General features: G+C 44.9%; 1 protein-coding gene across 4 annotated transcripts in view; it reads right to left on the reverse strand.

Moving 5' to 3' along the window:
• The window catches only part of CSNK1D (casein kinase 1 delta), a 101,295-nt gene that overhangs the window by 58,054 nt on the left and 21,266 nt on the right, over nt 1–21,975 (reverse strand). For all 4 annotated transcript variants that reach the window (XM_029599039.1, XM_029599040.1, XM_029599038.1 and 1 more), the window contains exons 2-4: nt 13,737–13,847; nt 6,336–6,484; nt 3,166–3,394 (exon numbers count right to left, since the gene is read on the reverse strand). In XM_029599039.1, coding sequence (XP_029454899.1) covers nt 3,166–3,394; nt 6,336–6,484; nt 13,737–13,847 — 489 coding nt within the window. The remainder of the gene's footprint in view (nt 1–3,165; nt 3,395–6,335; nt 6,485–13,736; nt 13,848–21,975) is intronic.

A 21,975-nucleotide genomic window follows, 5' to 3' on the forward strand; every position in this document is an offset into this window, starting at 1 on the left:
TTGGTGGTCTACAGTTGCCTATTGGTTAATGAGACAAATTAATGCTGAATCTACTTAAGGCGGAGACTTTCTGAATTAGTTGATGGAGGAGGAAGTTAACTATGCTCTCAATAATTTCAGGAGTTAGTTTAGCCCCTAAAGAAGTTGTTCATAGCTTGGGAGTTAATTAAATGCCCATTTGACTATGTATGATCATGTAACTGCTGTGGTCCAGAATTCCTTTAAGAACCTGCATCCTATTCATCAACTTTGGTCTTTTCTTGATAAATCAGATCTTGTCTTGAGGATCCCTGCATTAGTCACTAGCCAGAGAACTGCAGCTCATTGTACCACGACAATGTCCTAATTTAAAGCAGCTCTGGCTCCTTCAAAACACTGCACTGAGACTGCTTTTGGGAGAAAGGAAGATTTAACCATGTCATGCTGGTGGAGTTGAAGTCTAAGATTCTAATGTTGGCCTTTAGATGCAAATGGACAGATATTCCTAAGTACCTTGCTGACTGCCTGCTAGTCTATGAGCCAAAGCAAGTTTTAGAATCATCACACCAGGCTGTTTTGACTATTCCTTCTTTGGCTTCTGCCCATTTGACGATCTCCCACTGTCAAGCAATTATTTATGTTCCCTCTACTCTCTGGAAAAGTTTGTCTTTGGAAGGAGGTCTGGAAACCAACCTTAAGTTTGGGAAACTGGTTAAAACATGATCATGACAAACAGCTTTTCCTTGGGGATTTATTATATTTGTGTTGGTTGGTTTGTGTTAGACTGAGGCTCACAAGCTGTAGCTGAGGAATTAATTTTGGGTAGGGGCTCATGCAAGGGTTGGGTGGTGGGGCAACGGGTGTGCATGTATTTGTTTAGGTTGGGGGTTTATAACACTGTGTTGTCTGTCGAGTATTGGGGTTGCATTGTAGTGGGGGGAAACTTGGGGTATTTGTGCTGTGCTAATATATGACACTCTGATGTATATGGAATGGTGGGATAGTAAATTACCGTATTTTTTGCTCCATAAGACGCACCTAGGATTCAGAAGGGGAAAATAAAATAAAAAATAAAAATTTGTGCTAAACCGGCTCTGCGTCTGGGCGTCTGGAGCAAATTAGGGGAGTGCATAGCTTTTTTTTTCTCTCCCCATTTTGTTTTCGGGTCTGGGGAGGGCCATTTCGGTCCACTCCCCAGATCAGAAAACTTTTCTCTTTCTCTGGGAACCCCTCCCCCCCAAAATAAAAAAACCCCATTCCCAACCCTTTAAATTAATTAACCCCCACCCTCCTGACCCCCCCCCCCCAAGACCTGCCGACTTAATTTACTACAACCCCCCACCCTCCTGACCCCCCCCAAGACCTACCCTTACCCCTGCGTTACAGGCAGGGGTAAGGGTAGGCGGCAAACTTTCCCCCAAACCCCCGCTCACCTGCCCTGGCCGCCAGTCTCCGGGGCAGCCCCAGTCCTCTCTCCCCTCCTCGCGAAGCAAGGCGCAGGGCGAAAAGCGACTCGACATGCTATTAAAATATAAAGTGTAACCAAAGTTGACTTACTTTTTCTTACAGTCCTCTCTGCCCTCCTCCGGAGGCGCGCACCGCGGCTCCCGTGCCTCCTGGGGGCAGCCAGCAGTGAAAGCGGCTTCCAGCGGCCCCCGCCGGCGAAGATGGATGAACGCACGCCCGTAGTGCACGGGCGCTAGTCAGCAAAGGCGCATGAACGGGCGTGCGTGAAGTCACGCACGCCCGTTCATACATTTTCGCTGGCTTAGTCAGCGAAAGCGTATGAACGTACGCCGTGAAAGTAAGTCAACTTTGGTTACACTTTATATTTTAATAGCATGTTGAGTCGCTTTTCGCCCTGCGCCTTGCTCGCCCTTAGGTTTTCTTTTGATTAAAGTTGGGATCCACTTCCTGGTACCTGTCATTTCAAATGTCATTTGAAATGACAGGTACCAGCGCACCCAGGATACTGTATAGGCACTGTATAGCGCCTATACAGTAAAATGGATTGCGCTTCATGGAAGCACGTTGGACGCGGCTTGCATTTGCATGCCATTTAAATACAGTATCGAGCTGTAGGTGATCCGAACTGTGCGTGCGGCAAACGCGGGTGCGCCGGGCACTAACGCACCTCTTTCTACCGACCCTTACTGTATTGGCCCACAGTAAATAACGACAGAAAAAGATCATCCAACCCATCTAGTCTGCCAGTTATCCTGTCCACACTGCAAAGGATACATTCCTGCTGCCAGCCATAGGGCATGGCCAACTGCAAGATTTCTTCTTACCCAGGACAGTCTTTTTTGTCTTCCTCCTTTGTACTGTACCATCTTGGGCAGAACAATCTACAAGGTCCCCACTTTGTTTCCTCCAGCACCCACCTTTCCCAGGTCTAACAAAGAAACACTGGAACAATCCAAAAAGCCAGCAATATTAGTGTGGCTACTGCCAAGACATATGGCCCCTATGTCTCCTGCATAGCCTGCTAGACAGATCCAGCTACATAAGCACCTGCGTTTCCTGCTAGAACTTCTAGCTAATTACAAACTTGCAGCCTGCCAAACAGAACCAATTACTAGATTGATTCTGTCATCACAGGTTCAGATGGCTAATATGACAATCAATGCTGATATAGGGCAATTTCTAAAATTATGCGAATTGTCGCACCAATTTTCTAAATAAAGGTACATGGTACTTTCCTTTTGAAAACTGCCTGCAGAAAAAGCACTCGCAGAGATTTGCACCTGCTTTTTCTGCACGTGTTTTTTTCCCTTCCAAACAATGCCCATCATTTTGAAAATCTGTGTGTGCTGTTGCCTGCCTTGACCTGATCCCACCTGCTTTTCCCAGAGGTACACGTTGTCGATCCCCCATGTGTACTCTCACCATACACAGGATGGGCAATTTTCAAAAGCTCGAGCAAACGGCTTTTGAAAACTGCCCTCCCAAAGTATAAAATTTATAAAATCTGCAAACATCAGAAAAATTATTTTCATGGTGGATAGTAACTAAATAAATACCCTTCGTAGTTTTGCCTTTTATTGGACAGCCAGTGATAAAGAGGTTGACTGTCACACAGAGAGGCTGTTACAAGCTCCCTTATGAATGGACTTGCAAATCTCAGAGTCCTGCACAGGTTCTTTGTTTAAATTTTAGCAGGGTATGCAAGCCCAGATAACTCACCAATTCCAAGATGAGTATTGATGGATGCATAGCGGGCAGTTCCTGTTAAATTCTTATTTTCACGATAAGGAATGTGTTGGTGAGTTCGAGCATCTCGGTACTTCTTTGCAAGCCCAAAGTCTATGATGTAGACTAGGTTCCCTTTCTTTCCTAGTCCCATTAGGAAGTTATCCGGCTTCACATCACGGTGGATGAAATTCTTTGAGTGAATATATTCTATTCGACTAATCTAGAAGTGAAAAACCAATTCCGTTTCAATCTTCTTAAATAAATAAATAAATAAATGAATGAATGAATGAATAAATTTGCTAAATCCCTGGAGGCCAATATTCAAAAACCCACTGAATGGGTGGATTACCCAGATTCCTTTGTCCGGAGGTGCAGCCCTGATAAAGTTATCCAGGTAACTTTAGGCTGCTATCTATTACACTTTGGGCAACACTGACAGAAACTTGAAACACTTTCGTATTGGGATTTGCTGGGTACTTCAAGGTGACGAGGACTGGGCACTGCTGGAGAGAGCAGGGCATTTCTTACATTCTTAAAAGTTAAACCCTTACTTGGGTAAATTCTGTCCATGCAATAATTTGACGAGATGGGGGAGAGAATTCAAATATCAGACTTTGGCTGGCTAACTCCAAAAGTAAATCAGCCATACTCTTCGAATAATCAACCTCCAGGCATTTACAAACAAACAATACAGTCAACATAATTTGTAAATTTAAAGCACAATGTAACAAAGAAAACCAAGAAAAACTGTTTGTGTTGCAAACTCAGAGATTCAGAAGTGATCAGAGCCATTGGTTTCCTGCAGCACATTTATCAAGATTCTGCAGCATGAGTTAGAAAATTCTTTGGCAGATTTGCATGATTCTTCATAAAGATTCATACCTTGACTATGCAAAAATATTTTTTTTATTGAAAACTATTCACATTATTTTAAACAAATTATATACAAATGAAAAATGTAACAAATACAAAAATCAATGCTTTATGAAGTTTATGTATATTAAGTTACAAACTTTTAATTATGAAATGTATTTGTTTATTTAGCTCATACCTTTTCATTAATAGTGCAAAGCAATCATCCTTTTTATATTTTCTTGAAAAGTCCTTTCCATCTTTACAAGTGTAACCTCCACTTGGGGTAAATAAAATGATGAAGAGGTTTCAGTATTCGTTAAGGGCCACTCCTCCCAAGTGTATTTAGTGGGTTCTTTGAACAGGTCACGCAGCTGGTGAAGTGGACCTGTCTGGAGACAGCTGGGATACCCTTTAACCACTCTCTCTTCCCTGATCTCCTCTCCCCTCTATCCATTAGTGCTGGATAAAATTAAGTGCAGCAGACACCGCTTCTAAACTTCAAACTGTTCACCTTATTTCTGGATGAACCAGCCAGCAACTATTCATGAGGACTGGCATAGGGTAAAAAAAGTACAAGCTGAGTATCTCAGAATTCATGGGAATTACACAGAGTTGCCTCTTATTCACCATAGTTAACGCTTTTGAGGCTTACAGTGCAGGCTCTCATCCTTTTCAGGGGACTCTGTTGAAACTCCCCTTCTAATATCTTGGTGGAACATAATATTTACATTCCCTCACCATTTACCCAATTTCTCAACTCTTCCATTTTGTAATGGGGGTTCATATCCTTGGAATTTTCTCAGACATACTCTACCAAAATTCATATCCAAAAGGGACAGTGCAATTTCCACTGCTATCATTACTCATGTCCCCTTGGGTCTACGACCTCCCACACCTCTCCAGTCCCAAGTAGGTGGGGTTTCCCCAGCCTTCCCCATGACACAGACCACTTAGGGCATTCCTCATCTTGGTCTCACCCCCAGACTCCTCTCCTCACCTTGCTCTTTTAAGGAAAAGAACAGCTGCCACTCTACCTGGCTGTGGTCAGTTCTGGGGGGGGAGAAAGAAACTTTACCACGCCATGGCCTCAGGCCTCTCCCACTTTGAAGAGAAAAGCCTCCACAGAGTCCTTCTTCCCATGCTGGGAGTGCCCCCAGGCCCACCAAGCCACAGGCTAGCTACTCCAGGCTGCTACAATCCTGGAGATCCCTTTCACACCCCACTCTGAGAATCGCAGGATCCAAGAAGGCAAAACCTACCAAAAAATTCCCACTTTTATACCTCCCACTAAACCCTTGTTACCCAGTCAGAAAAACCCACATTTTCTATAGCACTCACACCATTTTCCCCAAAATCACATCATTATACAAACAATTGCTCACGCTATAAAATGGCCATCTTGTGGTCATTCTGAGGTACCGCAACAGAAAATAAGCAAAACAGTTATCAACCAAGTCAAATAGGTTAAGTGCAGGGCCTCCCCTACCTGGAATATTTTATGTTCCTAGAACCAAAAAGAGTCAGTTTGGGGGGGGGGGGGGGGGGAGGGTGTCTCCCTACACAAGTATATGAGCTTCTGTATGCTAAAATACCCTCAACATCAGAGGTTTGTTATGCAATTAATTTCAAGATAGATATGTACAAATATTCTGGACACATAACAGATACAAAAAAGGGGTTAAATTAGCACAAGTCTGAAACTTGTCAGTGGTAGTCTCAATCATCAAGAAGTCTATGAATTAAAATTATTACCCTCTCTGCTAGCTTTAAGCCACTAACAGTTGCAGACTTCCAAAATACATCCAGGTCTTTGTAAATAGTGTGTGATCGACTCCATGCGTAGGTGCAAGAACCATTGTATAAAGATGAAATTCTTCTAAAGGGACAATGCTCCATCCAGGAATTACATCAAGACCTTTGGTTTGATTTAAGGAATCTTTGAGATTATTGCTTTCTCCGTACACTCCAAATTCAAAACCTCTCCTCCCCCTTTTCCAATTCACTGCAGGATAGGAGGAACAGTGGTGGGGGAGAACAACAAGCTGTTTGCTAGGGAGGGATTGGAGCAGGAGCATAGAGAGAGACCTAAGACTGAAGGCAGGCAAGCTCCCCTGCAGGTTTTTTTTGGTTTGTTTTTTTTTTCAAAAGATTGAATTAAGAGGTGTAAAAGCATTCAGGAATGTTGATTCTGTGGCAGATTATAAAATATGCTGCACCAAACTAACTAGACGGTTTCTCCCAGGGCTGCACAATCACAGGAGGCTAGGGGCACTGGATGTGATATATTATCTAAGTCAATTTCTTACCATTTGGTCAGCAAGCAGTAGCACAGTCTTGAGGCTAAATTTCCGTGAGCAGAAATTAAAGAGATCTTCAAGGCTTGGTCCCAATAACTCCATTACCATGACATTATAATCCCCTTCTGCTCCACACCATTTAATTGTGGGGATACCCACTAGAACAGAGACAAACGTCATTCTAAAAACCAGTGCATTGGTAGCGATTGTCAATTACAATGGAATAAATTTTTGTACTTTGAGCTATGCATCAGCTGTACATTTCTTATTCTATTCAAAGTAGTTTCTGGTTCTTTTACTCTATACAAGAGAGCCTGCAGGGGTGGAAAAATATTTAGAAAAAGTTAGAAGGAGCTGGGGAAGAGCAAGTTTGCTTACTGGAAACGGTGTTTTCCGTAGATAGCAGATGAATTAGCCATGCTGTCTGGGGCGTCCCTCCCGTCCTGTAGGTGGCGGAGCTCTCAAAGTAAAGTCTTAAGTCTTGCTGAAATGTGTGCCTGCTTGGCACCTCCCCCTCCCCTGTGAAGAGTCTCCTCAGTCCGTGATAAAGCAAGTCCGGGGAGGCGGGAGGGTCAGCATGGCTAATTCATCTGCTATATATGGAAAACAGAGTTTACAGTAAGCAAACTTGCTCTTTTCACGTAGATAAGCAGGACCAATTAGCCATGCTGTCTGGGAGTCCCCAGCTAGCAACTTGAGCTTTCTCGTTTCTTAAGAGCTTGTATGCTTTGACTGCTCAAGTTGCAAAGGTATAATGCGGACAGTCCTTGTTGACAGGAAATATTTAGGAGTTAAAATCTGTTTGCCCATTGATGCATCCATTGCAGTGAGTTTGTCTAAATAGTAATGTGTAGTGAAGGTATGAATTGATGGCCAGGTCGCAGCTTTGCAAATGTCTATAATGGGCACATCATGTAGATGGGCAATGGAGGCCGCTACCGCTCTGACTTGGTGAGCTTTTGGCGAAGTTGTAAGCTGTTCTGAATGTCGCTGGAAGCAGAATTCGATGCAATTTGTGATCCAGGGTGACAAAGTTCTTTTTGATACCGGTAAGCCTGGTGCGTTCGGATTGAAGGAGAGGAAGAGTTGAGAAGGTCTGGAATCAGAGGCAGTACGTTGTTTATAGTATGCCAGTGCTCGCTTGCAGTCTAACGTATGTAGTCTGCGCTGGGCCTCATCAATATGAGGACGAGGATGAAAGGTTGGTAGAGTTATGCATTGATTGAGGTGGAAAGCCGAAACCACTTTCGGTAGGAAAGTGGGATGTGGATGTAGAACCACTTTATAGCGGTAGAAAACCAGGTAGGGGGAGTAGTGGACTAGAGCCTGTAGTTCGCTGATCCTTCTAGCCGAGGTGAGCGCTACCAGAAAAAATACCTTCCACGCCAGGTATCTGGGGTGACAGGTGTCAAGTGGTTCAAAGGGTGGTAGCATGAGTTGTTCAAGAACTAGGTTCAAATCCCACGGTACAGGTGGTTTTCGTACTGGTGGACGTAGTCGAAATACACCTTTCATAAATCTGGAGATAAGTGGATGAGTAGAGATCGGCGCATCATTGTGTAAATAATGATAAGCTGAGATAGCGTTGAGGTGAACTCTGAGTGAAGCTGTCGCCAGCCCTCTTTGGTAAAGACTGTGGAGATATGTTAGCAAGTTAGATGCTGGGCATGTGAATGGATCTATGCCAATGGTTGAGCACCAAGCTGCATAGGTCAGCCATTTTCTTTTGTAGTTCAACCTGGTGGAAGGCTTTCTAGAGGAAATCAGGATTTCTTCCAGATGAGGAGAGAGGTTTAGGTTTTGAAACAGTGTCCTTTCAATCTCCACGCTGTGAGGTTTAGAGAGGAGAGGAGTGGAGTGGGTGTAGAAGAGTGCCCTTGTCCTGAGTTAGGAGGCAAGGGTTGTTTCCTAGTGGAATTGGAACCTCCACTGAGAGGCAGAAGAGGTATGTGTACCATGGTTGTCTTGGCCACACTGGAGCTATGAGGATGAGATCTGCCGAATCTGTTATGCATTTTTGTACTGTGGTGAGATTAGAGGTATTGGTGGAAAGGCGTATGGTAGGCCCTCTGACCAGCTGATGAGAAACGCATCTTATGTTACTCGACAAGGAGATGGGAACAGAGAGCAGAATATTTGGAGTTTGCGGTTCTGCTCCGTGGCAAAAAGATCGATACGAGGCCATCCAAGTTCGGAAGAGCTGTAGGGCTACAGACTGTTGTAGTTCCCATTTGTGGGGATGAAATATTCTGCTTAGTTTGTCCGCCCTGGTGTTGTCTATGCCTGGAAGGTAAGTGGATTGAAGTGTAATGGAATTGCTGGCTGCCCATTCTAGGATGGCTACTGCTTCCTTGCATAGAATCCAAGAACCGACCCCTCCTTCCTTGTTTATATAGAACATTGCCACTTGGTTGTCTGTGTGGATCATAACTATCTTTCCTCTGAGATTGATTTGAAAAGCACGGAGAGCATTCCGAATTGCTCTGAGTTCCAAGAGGTTTATCTGTTGCATACTCTCCCAGGTGGACCAGAGGCCTTGAGTTTGAAGATGAGACAAGTGGGCGCCCCATCCCTTCGTGGAGGTATCCGTAGTGAGTATGATTTGATACATCAGGGGGCGCAGGGGAGCCCCTATTGAAAGGGGCGTTTCTGATAGCCACCAGTCTATATCTCGCTGTTCGTAATGGAGAAAGGGCCAGAGAGACGGTCGGAGAACTGTTTCCATTGAGTTTTCAGTCCCCACTGAAGGCATCTCATGTGTAGTCGTGTGTGGGGGACCACATAGATCATTTCAGCTATGTGCCCAAGAAGTTTCAACACTTGTCAAGCCGGAGCAGTGTTTAAGCGCTTTAGCGTTTGAGCTAAAGTTCTGAGTGCTATAGCTCTTGGTTCGGGAAGGAATGCTCTGTTCTTTAAGGTGTCGATGTGGGCTACAATGAAATGCAACGCCTGCGTGGGGTGGAGATTCGACTTTTCGTAATTGATTAGTAGACTCAATGTGTCCAAATACTGTATAGTTGTGATGAGATTCATCTGGAGAAAAGAGGGGCTGGGTGCTACTAGAAGCCAATCGTCCAGATAGGGAAAAATCTGAATACTCTGGCGACGTAGGTGAGCCACTGCTACTGCTAGCCGAGGAGAGGCCAAATGGAATCACCTTGTATTGAAAGTGGCGATTCATTGCTTTGAAGCAAAGGTACTGCCAGGAAGCCCTGTGCATTGGTATGTGAGAATAGGCATCCTTGAGATCTATGGAGCACATCCAATCTCTGGGTTGTATGAAGGGGTAGTATGGTTTTGAGTGATGTCATCTTGAATTTCTCCGTCGTAAGGTGTTTGTTGAGTTCCCGGAGATCCAAGATAGGACGGAACCCTCCTGATTTCTTTGGAATGAGGAAGTATGGGGAATAATAACCTGTGTGATGGTGAGACACGGGTAGTTCGACAATGCACTGCTGCTTTAGGAGGTTGTTTATTTCCAGGTGCATTTGTTGGGCATGGATGTGATGTTCCCTGTTGGGCACTAGATGTGGAATGACAGGAAGGGTGGTGAAGTTTAAAGATTAACCCTCCTTTATGATCTTTAAAACCCAGAGGTCGGTGGTGATATTTTCTTATGCAGGCAAGAAATGTAGGAGCCTGCCCCCGACTGGTGCTGATAGCGGTGGTGTGTGATGTCCTAAAAACCTTGTGCAGGTTCAGCTGGATTCTGCTCCTGCGGAGGTTTAGACCTTGGAGTTCTCTGATGTTGCCTGGAAGCTGGAGCTTGAGACATCGGGGGGTGAGATGATGAGTAATAAGCCGATCTAGAGGGAGGATAAGGCCGGAAAGGGCAGCATTGAAATTGTGGTCATTGTTGCTGGCTGGGCCTAAGATGTGGAATTCACTGCCCCCTGATATTCGTACAGAGGCAAACATTAATAGCTTTAAGAAACAGATAAAAACCTGGCTATTCGAGCAGGCGTTTAATCAAGCTAACTAACATCCAAACTTAGACTCCCTGTTTTGAACAGCTGCTTATCTATTTAACTAACTTTATTAACAATCACATATTTTAGATTTTAATTTTATTTCTTTTATGTAATGTGATTTCACCTTATTGCTATAGGAGTTATTTAATCTAAGTAGTATTTTTAGTATGATTTTAGTTAAATTAAGAATTATTGATTAGAATGATATTTTAAAATGTTTTAGTTATGATTAATGTTTATGTAACATGGAAGGCTTAATCACAACTTTGTTAATTAATATGTGGAATGGTATTATAAATTCTGTCATTGTAAACCGACGTGAAATGAACTTGAATGTCGGTATATAAATTTGACCAAATAAATAAATAAAATAGTAGCCTCTGCCGTAGGAGAAAGATGATGGAGTTGCGAGAGAGTGAACGGCCAGTTTCTGCTCCTTTAACTGAGCAACCGTGTCCTTGAAATGATTACCAAACAAGTTGTCAGAATGGCAAGGAAGGTTAGCCAATTTCTCATGCACATCCTCGCTTACTGTGCTGGCCTGGAGCAACGCCATTCGCCTGGCTGCAATGGCATTTGCTGTTGACTTTGCTGAGGTCTCGAAACCTTCGTAGATCGTGCATATCAAATGTCGCAATCCCTCTTCGATGTAATGAAATTCAGTAGGGAGGGGTTGGTCAGGTGAACTATCTTGGATCTTAGGTTTTAAGTCTTGTAGACATTGAAACAAATATTGCATGATTGCAAATTGATGCTGCTGAATCTTTGCATTCACCATGCCTGATTGATAGGCCTGTTTCGCAAAGTCATCGAGGTATTTTGACTCTCGTCCCGGCGGGGTGTTGGAATGTAGCCTGGACTTGCGCGCTTTCTGCATAGCAGATTCTACCACGACGGATGCGTGAGGTAACTGAACGTGCGAATAGAATGGAGATTGTCTCATCCTGTATTTAAGTTCCGATTTTCTGGACGTCAAGGGTCCAGCCAGTTTAGTCTCCCATGCCCTTTTCATCAAGGTGTTCAGTAATTCATGCGATGGAAGAGCCACCGGTTCCACCGGAATGTCGAATACTTTCAGCAGACCTAAAACGTCCGCTCTAGGGTCCAGCAATTTCCTTGTCTCAATATTAAGACTTTGACCTACTCTTTCTAAGAACTTCTAATAGGTCAAGTCCTCAGGAGGTGATACTGGTTCTGGCTGGTCCTCCGGAGGGTCGGACAGATAACCAATGGAAGACCCATGAGATTGGAGAGCCGACTTGTAAAGACAGAGCCGGTGAGGTTGGAGCAGGAGCATGAGTGGAACTGTGAGCAGGGGACAGTGGTGCTTGAGGAATAGGTTCTGTTGCAGGTTGGTCTTGATCAGCAACTGTGGACAAGAATTTTGCCAAAATCAGAGATATCTGCGACATTTCCTGTGATGCTAAAGCCCCTTGAGATGGTGCAGACGGTGGAACTATTGACGGCTGAGGATGTCGGTGCCTCACAGATTTGTCTCTGGGTAAAGGATCCCTGCGTGATTTCTTGGGCAAGGGCTCTTCCTGTTCTGACGAAGATGATGCAGCAGAAGGGAAAGAAAATGGATCCTCATCTACAATGATGAGTGGGGAAGATTCCCTGCAGTTCTTATGCTTATGCTTTTTTGGTTGTTTATGCTTCTGAGTTGATGGTTGATGAAAAGCGTCAGAAGTGCATCAATGCTTCGGTGTGGAATGGGAATGCTTCAATCCCAAAGTATGGACCTTCTTCCGAGCACCAGATGCGCCGGCTGCAGACGCGCCAGATGCATCAGTGGTGCTTCGGGGCATCAGTGCGGGTCGATGCACTGATACAGGTAGACTCAGCGGGTTTCCTCGGAGCTGATGGTGTGTCGCCTGCTCCGTGAGCTGATGATTTCTTCTTTGTCGACGCCGAAGCACCTTCAGAAGCCGCTCGCGGTCGGCCGACTCCCTCGACGCATGAGGGGGTGCAGGACAGGACCTTGTGGACTCATCCGATGGGCCATAGGACCCCGACACAGCCCTCCTTAAAAGAAAATTATTACTTACCTGCTAATTTTCGTTCCTGTAGTACCATGGATCAGTCCAGACACAGCCCTCCTTAAATCTTCGATTTTTGTGACTCTTTGAGGATGTGCCCTGGGGGACATCCGTCCGCAGGCAACACAGGTCGATTGATTATGCTGGGGCCCCAGGCATAAATAACAAGAAACATGTCTGTCTGTGACAGACATGATCTTTCCGCAACTGCAGAATTTAAATCCTGGACAAGGCATTCTTTTGAGAATTTGATGAAATTCTTTAAGTAGTTAGTCCTAACTACTTTACCAGGCTTGTTTTTACACTTTTTAAAGCAATTAAATTTTCCTGTGAGGAAATCACTCGAGGAGACCGAGCGCTCCACGGCTGTTAGGCTCGCGGAAAAAAAACGGACTGAGGAGAATCTTTACAGGGGAGAGGGAGGTGCCAAGCAGGCACACACTACAGCAAGACTTAAGACTTTACTTTGAGAGCTCCGCCACCTACAAGACAGGAGGGACGTCCCAGACAGCATGGCTAATTCATCCTGCTTATCTACGTGAAAAATATTATTTCTCGCTATAATTTACTCTATTTTATTGGCTTTTTTTACTTTTTTTGCTCATTTTTTGTGGAGGCCAGGTTGGCTTTTTTTGCCATTCTTTACTTCCTTCTCCTTGCCTATTCCTCTTCTCCCATCTCTAATAATCATATCTTCAATTTTGCCACCCAGTACAGTCTGCTTTGGGCCATAACCACATACAACAATGCAATTTTGAGTTACTTCTTCCCTTTCTAGTATAAAATACTACTCAAAATGGCATACAGCAAATAAAGAATGTCCTTTTCTAGCAACCTGCTGGAGTCTGTGCTGGCACATCTTCTTGTAATCTGCCAGAGGAGCATGTCTTTTTTTCCTAACAGCCCAGCGAGGGCTGAAATGGCAGATCACTCTCCTCCCCCAAGCCCTGTAACCTGGTTGCAGCACTGCTCAATGCAGCCTTGTGAGATACACCAGCATCTCTTCCTCTGAAGCCTTCCTCAACACTTTTGGGATGCAATGCCACATCCTCCTCAGCACTGTCTAAACAGGCTGTGTCAGGCAGTGAAACAGGCTGTGTCAGGCAATGAAATTTTAATCACAATTTTTCCACCCCTGAGATTGAATCTGAAACTTTGTAAATACCTAGGCCTTTACTTTCCTAGTCTTAGGCTGTTTAATATTAGGTAGCTGCAACAGTAGACCAAGATAATGTGTACAGAACTTATGACCATTTAATATAGTGTTTGAGTGCAGTTTGCCCTAGTTTATTTTAGCTGAGTAAGTTTCTTTAGTTTTGCTAATAATGGGGAATCACTTAGAATTCTTTCTGTTTATCCGTTGGTCATAAAAAAAAGGGGGTATCACTCCAAATTCTTACCTCCTCCTTGCATCATTTTGTAGATCTTACTTTCTATATGAAGCTGGGGGTGTTTCGTTTTTACACATTCTAATTTGATGGCAACTTCCTCTCCTGCAGCGATGTCAGTTCCTAACACAAAAGAAGAAATGGGTGAGAAAGAGCTCTTCACACAGGCCCCATTGTGGGGAGGTGGGACATATTTTATTGAACACTGAACACCAATGCCGTGCAGAGGAATCTTACGCACAGCATATTGTTGTTTGTGTGTTGTGAACTGCTCTGTAACCTTGTGTATAAATTCTTAAATAAGTTTATATAAAAAGAAGCTGTGGCAAAATAAGGCTTGTGTGTGTTAATGTTATTCCTTTTGTTACCCTGGGGGTATTTTCTCCTATAAGAATTCCTCAACAACGTTTAAGCTAGCAGGTGACATCTTGAACCTGGAGCATTCCACTTTCTAGCAGCCAGGACTGACAGGGTTAACCTTGTTGCCTAAGCCAGGAGGCAGTTGATTTCAGTCAATGGCTGAGAGAAATCTGTTACAGAGGAGTGCTGAGCCAAGCACACTCTTAATGTGCAGTTAGACGCTGGTAGAATAGGTGCTAATCAATCCCCTAATGCAATAAGGGGATTAGCGCCTATTCAACGCGTGTCTAATGCAGAGTGAATGCAATAGCGCTCTTCACATGCAAATGCATGTGAATGAGACTATTAGGCATTCACTCCCAATACAAAAAGAAAAGTGTGCATCTCCGACGCACATTTAACTGTCATCTATTAACACCTGCCAGGAGCAGGCGTTAATAGATGCGCGCACCAAAAAAAGAATAAAAAGAAAAGAAATAAAAGAAAAAAAAACGTGACGATCGGGCCCATCACAAAAACCGACGCCAAGTTTAAAGGCGTCAGTTTTTGTTACCGGCGGAGAGCCACGAAAACCGACACTGATAAACCCGGGGTTGGTACCCAGTGTCGGTTTTTGTGATGGGCCCGATCGTCAATTTTTTTTTTTTTTGGAGAGGAGAGCCTGAGAGGCAAAATGAAAAGAACTGTTATTCCATTCTGTATGTTGGAGGGTACATGAAAACCATAAAAAGAACCAAAGAACCAGACTTTCAATCAACCTATTTTCAGGCAAGGGAGCTCCTTTTGCTAATTACTTCTCTCCTTCTGTCTTTTATCCCGGGCTTAACTCTCTCATTATTTACTTCCTGTCCTTTCAGCAAACTCACGAAAACCAATGCCGGGTTTATCGGCGTCAATTTTCGTGACCGCCGTATGGCAGCAAGGGAAACAGACGCTGATAAACTCGGCATTGGTTTTTAGCGACTAAAACCAACACCAGGTTTATCGGCGGTTTCCCTTACTGCCATATGGCGGTCACGAAAACCGACGCAGGGTTTATCGGCGTTGGTTTTCGTGACCGGGGTACGGCAGTCACGAAAACCGTTTGGGTTCGCATTAGCAAGGATGCGCTAGGGTCGCCAGCGCTTCCTTGCTAACGCGACCCCCTAATTTAAATATTGCATGGCGCCCCTCTTTGGTGGGCCATGCACGCGATAAGAGAGCAGGCACTGACTGTTCAGCGCCCGCTTTCTACGCGACTTTATTGCATCGGCCCCTAAGTCAGCAGGCAAGCTAATGTCAAGTGTTTTCTGTTTAATCCAGGCATATACAAGTCTTCAAGCCTCCAACTCAAGACAAAGGAACTGGACAGAGATCAGGCCAAAAACATCCAAAAAGGTGTGAAGGAAGGGAGCGGTGTTGCTGATTGGAGATTTTAACCTGCTAGATATGGATGGCCAAAAACATCCAAAAGGTGTGAAGGAAGGGAGTGATGTTGCTGGTTGGAGATTTTAACCTGCTAGATATGGACGGGAGTATCTTCTACAAAATCAGTAAGAAGTAGACTATAGATATCCTTCAGGGGACTCTGCTCAAAGGCGACCCACAAGGGAAGGGGCAATATTGGACCTGGTACTCACAAATTGAGAGACAGTATCTCCTACAAGCAGGTCGGTGCCCAACTAAGCAACAGTGATCATCAGATAGTATGGTTTGATTTAATGACCAGGGCGGAGAGAAGTCACACAAAGATCAAAGTCCTGGATTTCAAAAATACAGACTTTGGTAAAATGGGGAAGAGGAAGAATTGGAAGGCTGGGAGAAAATACACAGTGGGCCAAACTAAAAAGGAGCTTTAATAATGACAACAAATTTTTACGTCAAACAATAAATAAATAAATAAAAGCAAGAGGGAAAGGAAACCGCTATGGTTCTCCAAAGAGATGGCTAAAAGTACAAAGGATCTCAAAAAGAACACAAGGAAGAAAATCTGGTAAAGCTAAAAGAGAGGAGGAAAGAAATCAGGATGCAAAAACTGGAAGAAAGAACCGCTAAAAAGATAAAGTGAGGAAGCAAAATATTTTTCAGGTATGTCAAAGAAAGGAGGAAGGCCAGAGGTGAAATTGTAAGATTGAAAGGAGACAAGGAGCAATGCGTAGAGGCTAGGGCAATGCAGAAATAGTAACCAAATACTTCAGTTTGGTGTTCACTAAAGAAGACCTTGGAGGAGGGTTGCTGCTGGTGGGCAAGAGTACAGATAGGTGTGGGGAATACACGCCATTTTACAGAAGAAAATATTTGAGAGGAACTAGCAGAACTGAAGTGGGCAATGCCATGGGGCCATATGCGATACATCTCATTTCAGGATATTAAGGGAGCTGAGAGAGGTGCTGCTGGGTTTGCTGCAGATCCACTTCAATAAATCCTTGGCAACTGGCATGGGGCCACCAGATTGGAGATGGTGCTGCTTCACACACTGATAGCAGAGAGGAGACTGGGAACTACAGGCCAGTTAGCCTTACCTTGCTGGTGGGAAAATTAATGGAAACTCTGTGAATAGGGAATTATCTACAATTCAGTGGGTGGCAGGATCAGAGGAAACATGGTTTTTACCAGAGAAAGTTCATACCAAATAAATCCGATTGATTTTTTTGATTGGGCGACAAGGGAATACAATAAACGGTGGGCACTTCATGCAAATTTCTTGGATTTCAGCAAAGCTTCTGATACTGTCCCACAGAGGAGGCTCATGAATAAACTGAGCAGCCTGAGAATGGGTCCAAAGGTGATGGAATGGATTAGAAATCTGTTCACTGATAGACAACAGCAGGAAATGGTAAACAGAACTCACTCTGAGAAGAGAAGGGTGATTATCAGAGTACTTCAGGGATTGGTTCTGGGGCCTGCTCTGTTCAATATATTTCTGAGTGATATTATGGAGAGGTTAGAAAGAAAAGTTTGCCTTTTTGAGGATGAAACTAAGATTTGCAAGAGAAAATAAGACATGAACTAAGAAAGCTTGAGGAATGGTCAGATTTTGGCAACTCAGATTCAATGAGAAGTGCAGAGTCATGCATTTGGGGTGCAATAATCCAAAGCAGATGTAAGCGATAGGGTGCAAGACTGATGTGCAGGGTCCAGGAAAGAGACCCTGGAGTGAGAGTATCTGATCTGACAAGCAACGTGATTAGATGGTGGTTAAGGCCAGAGAGATGCTGGGCTGCAAAAGGAAAGGAATAATCAGCAGGAAAAGAGAGGTGATAATGTCCCCGTATAGGTCATTGGTGAGGCCTCACCTGGAGTACTGTGCTCAGTTCTGGAGATCATATCTCAAAGAGGCTCTAGAGACAGGATAGAAGCGTTCCAGAGAAAGGCAACCAAAATGGTGTGAGGCCTGCACCGAAGGACTTATGAGAATGGAGGCCCTAAATATGTAAATCAGGGGAGATATGCTACAGTCTTAAATACTTGAAAAGTATTAATAATGCACAGGAATCAAACTTCTTACAATGGAAATAAAATGTAGGACTAGGGGTCAAGATAAAAATCTTCAACCGGGTAGACACAGGAGCAGTGTCAGGAAATATTTCTTCACAGAAAGGGTGGTGGATGCATGGAATGCGCTCCTGGAAGAGGGGGTGAAGACAAGAAGAGTAATGGAATGCAAAACAGAATGGTATAAACACAGAGGATGGAATTGAAGAAATAGGGTAACCTGTGGTAACTTTAGGCGTAATCTGCACTCATCATTTACTATGCTACTATATTCTTTAAAGTGGAATGTCGTGGTAAGGATAGGTTTCTCCAGTTTCCGGATCTCTGTCAAGTCCTTCTGAGGTTATTTTGAAGTCACTAATCTAGTCTGCAAATCTGTTAAGACTGTTTGTATTGTTTGGAGGACCACAGGTGTCATGGTCAGTGAGCCTTTGCACTGAGACGTGGTTGGCACTGCCTAGCAAGCAAACTGATAAGCCCATGCCGTCAGTAGACAGACTCAGGACAGGAGCTAAGTTTCACCTTTACCAACCCCTTCCCCCACAGGTTGAGCCCTTGGGTTCGGGGGCCAGCAGGACTTAGGCGTGGTCCCAATGAGTAGACGTCGTCCAGTGATAAGCCAATGGTCAGGACAGGCAGTGTAACCGCAGAGTTGTGATCAAGGCACTAGTCGGGGCAGGCGGCATACAAGCAAAACGCAATTCCAGGCCAAGATCAGGGCAGGCAGAGATCAAACGAGGACAAGAAACAAGCAGAGGTCAAGCACAGGAGTCCGAAGGGTGAGGAATACCGGGAAGGCAGTCAGGACACAGGGGTGAGGAAGGGTATCCAGAAGGTATCGGAGGCAAGGCTAGTCAGAAACCAGAGGCAATATAAGGTCAATGCAGGAACAAGAGGCAGGGTCAGGAACAAGGCAAGGACAGGAACTGAACAAAAGCGGGAGCAGGAACAAAAGGCAACATGCACTGTGAAAGGTAGGACATGTTGCTGAGGTGCCGGCTAGGAGAACGACTGGGGTTTAAATCTTCAACCTGCACAGACGTCATCGGCTGGCACCGGCCCCTGGTTCCCACCACTGCAGGGCCTTGATGATTCAGAGTGTACTGCGCACACATGCCTAGGAGGAGCCTTGGCGGCTAGGAAGAGATGGCCCAGCATTTACAACAGGGGGGTGAGATGCAGCTTCGAAGGCGACTTTGGTCAGGTGGATTAAAGAGGTGATTGTAAAAGCTTATTTCATGAAAGGTCATCAGGCTCCATAAGATCTTTGGGCCCATTCTGTGAGAGCTCAGCCTTCCTCCTGGGTAGAGTTGCCAGCTGTGAACCTGAAGGACATTTATAAGGCTGCCACTTGGTCTTCCATGCATTCCTTTACAAAGCACTACAGATTGGATGTTCATGCCAGAGAGGATGCAGCCTTTGAAGCTAGTATTTCTCAAGGTGACCCTGACTTCCTCGCAGTTTAACTGGGTGACTTGGGTACTTCCCATGCATCTGGACTGGTGTAGCAGGATGATGAAGGAAGGAGAAATTACTACTTAGCTGATAATTTCCTTTTCTTTCATAAAGGACACATGAATCCAAAACCAGTGGGTTATACACCTCTACCAGCAGATGGAGACGGAACAAAGCTGACACCACAGTATATATAAGTATATATACCCCTACAGTGCCATCAGCCCGCCAGTATTCTCTGCAAAACCCAACTGTGGACAAACTAACAAACTTGATTATTAGCAGATAACATTCCAGCACTCGGCCAACAGAAGAACACTGAGCTCAGACAAGAGTGTAACACTAGTCTAGGGACTGGCTTGATACTTACCAGTACTCCCCTGAACACAGCCACACAGGAGGCCAAAGTACCACAATCTGGCAGCCAAGAGCGGGAAGGTGGATTCACCAGTCCTTATTAAAGAAAAGGAAATTATCAGATAAGTAGTAATTTCTCCTTTCTTAGCATACGGACCAGGGACTCCAAAACCAGTGGGATGTACCAAAGCCTCTCCCAAATAGGGCAGGAGGCTGCCTGGAGTACGGTCAAAACAACACGTATGAAGGCTGTGTCCTTCCGGGCCTGCACATCCAGGCAATAATACCTGGACAAGGTGTGTAAAGAGGACCATGTCGCAGCTCGGCAAACGTCAACAGGAGACAACAATCTAACCTCCCCCATGCCACTGCCTAAGCCCCAGTGGAATGAGCCCTAACATAACCCGGCCACAGCTACTCAGAATCCACATATGTGGCCACGACTACCTCCTTAATCCAGTGGGCTATTGTAGCCTGCGATGCAGGCTCACTCTATTTACTCCCACTATGGAGTATAAACAGCTGGTCTGTCTTTCTGAAAGGTTTAGAAACCTCTAAATATCTCAATACTATGTTAATCATCTACCTCACCCTGCTCACCCTCTTCCCCTCTGCTCTGTTGTACAACCTTTCACCTCCTTTTTGTAACTTTCCCTTATAATGTTGAGATGTATTTCCCATTTCTCTTCCCATCAATTTCTTTTATGCTATCTGTTTCAGTGTAAACCGATGTGATGTGCAAACGAACGTCGGTATAAAAAAGCCATAAATAAATAAAATAAATAAATAAATATGCCTTTTGATAGCCAAAGGCCGAAAAAGGAGATATTCCTCCGTATCTCTTGCCCCGTCCAGAGATGGCAGGGAAACAGACTGGTTCAAGTGAAAATCTGGCAAAAGGAAGAAACAGTACGCAGCTGCATTGCCCCTGGAGACAGTCCTCCGGCCTATCCTGCATGAGAGCATCAATGCCCAAGGACTTTGGATCTCTCCTGCGACCAAAGACTCAGGAACCTTTGCATTGCGAGAAGTCACCAGCAAGTCCAGAAATGGAAGGCACCAGCGATCCACTATCAGCTGAAATGCTTAGTTTGATAACTCCCATTCTCCTGGATCCAGAATCTGTCTGCTGAGAAAATCTGCTCTTACATTGTCTTTTCCTGCAATGTGCAAGGCTGAGATCTCCTGAAGATGCATTTCCGCCCATTCCATAAGTTGGGCTATTTCCTGTGACACTTGCCGGCTCTTAGTTTCTCCCTGCCGATTGATGTAAGCCACTGTTGCACTGTCTGACATTATCCAAATCGTTCGACCCTGCAAACTGTCGCTGAACTGCAGGCATGCCAACTGGACTGCATGGACTTCCAGCCGATTGATGTTCCAGAGAGACTCCTCTGCCCTCCAGCGTCCTTGCACTGTCAGCTCCTGACAGTGAGCTCCCCAACCCTGGTGGCTCACATCTATCATGAGCACTAGCCAGTCCAGTGAACTTAGGGAAACCCCCTTTCTTAGATGATCCACTTGTAACCACCACTGTAGTGGAGAGCAGAACTCCATTGGCAAGTGGAGTTGAATCGAATAGTCTTGGCTGAGGGATCCAACGAGAAGCAGACTGTGCTAAAGTGGATGCATATGTACCTTTGTCCATGGCATTACCTCCAGGGTCACTGCCATCAATCCGAGCACCTGTAGATAGGATCACATTGTCAGCCATATTGTGTTCGTCAATAAACACACCTATGCCATCAGCTTCTGAATACAGCCCTCTGGCAGGAACACCCTGCCCTGTTTTGTGTGAGATACTCTAGTGAATGAGATGTCTGAAGTTTGCTCCTGGCCAAGTTCACGACCCAACTTAGCTCCTGCAACAAGTAGCTCACCTTGCGTGAGACCTAGAGGCTCTCTTCCAGACTCTTGGCCCGAATCACCCAGTCATCCACGTAAGGGTGTACCAGGATGCCATCTTTTCTCAACTCTGCCGCCACCACCACCATAACCTTAGAAAATGTTCTGAGCACGGTGGCCAAACCAAAATGTAGCACTCAAAACTGATGACATCGTAAAACCACAAAACGAAGAAATCGCTGATGCTCCAGACAGATGGGAATATACAGGTACTCCTTGGACAGATCCAGAGATGTCAGAAACTCCCCCAACTGTACTTCCATTAATCACTGAGCACAAAGTTTCAGTGCATAGCCATCGCTTACCACCTCCAGCACCCACTGGTCTGTCGTGATCTTAACCCACCTCCAATAAAAGAGAAAGAGGCCATCTCCTGATCCCAGAGGTGGGTCGGCACACCTTCACTGGGAGGCGCAAGGTGCTCCACTACCTCAGCATGCAATCCATCTGGGCTGCCTGGGACAAAAGGACTGAGATCTACCCAAAGGTTGAGAACTCTGAAAAGCCGCTCCTCTGTAGGGTAAAAAATGTCTGAACCCTCCAGTACAACCTCTCGTACTGAAGGAGCGCAGTGCCTGTTTCTTATCCTCTGGTAATCGAGGAACCGGGGACTCACCCCACTTATTGGCCATGTTCTCCAGCTCACTCCCAAATAAGAGCGAGCCTTTAAAAGGCAACTTCATAAGGTTAGACTTCGAGG

Source organism: Rhinatrema bivittatum, chromosome 4, assembly GCF_901001135.1.
Source record: "Rhinatrema bivittatum chromosome 4, aRhiBiv1.1, whole genome shotgun sequence".
Classification (NCBI taxonomy): Eukaryota; Metazoa; Chordata; class Amphibia; order Gymnophiona; family Rhinatrematidae; genus Rhinatrema; species Rhinatrema bivittatum.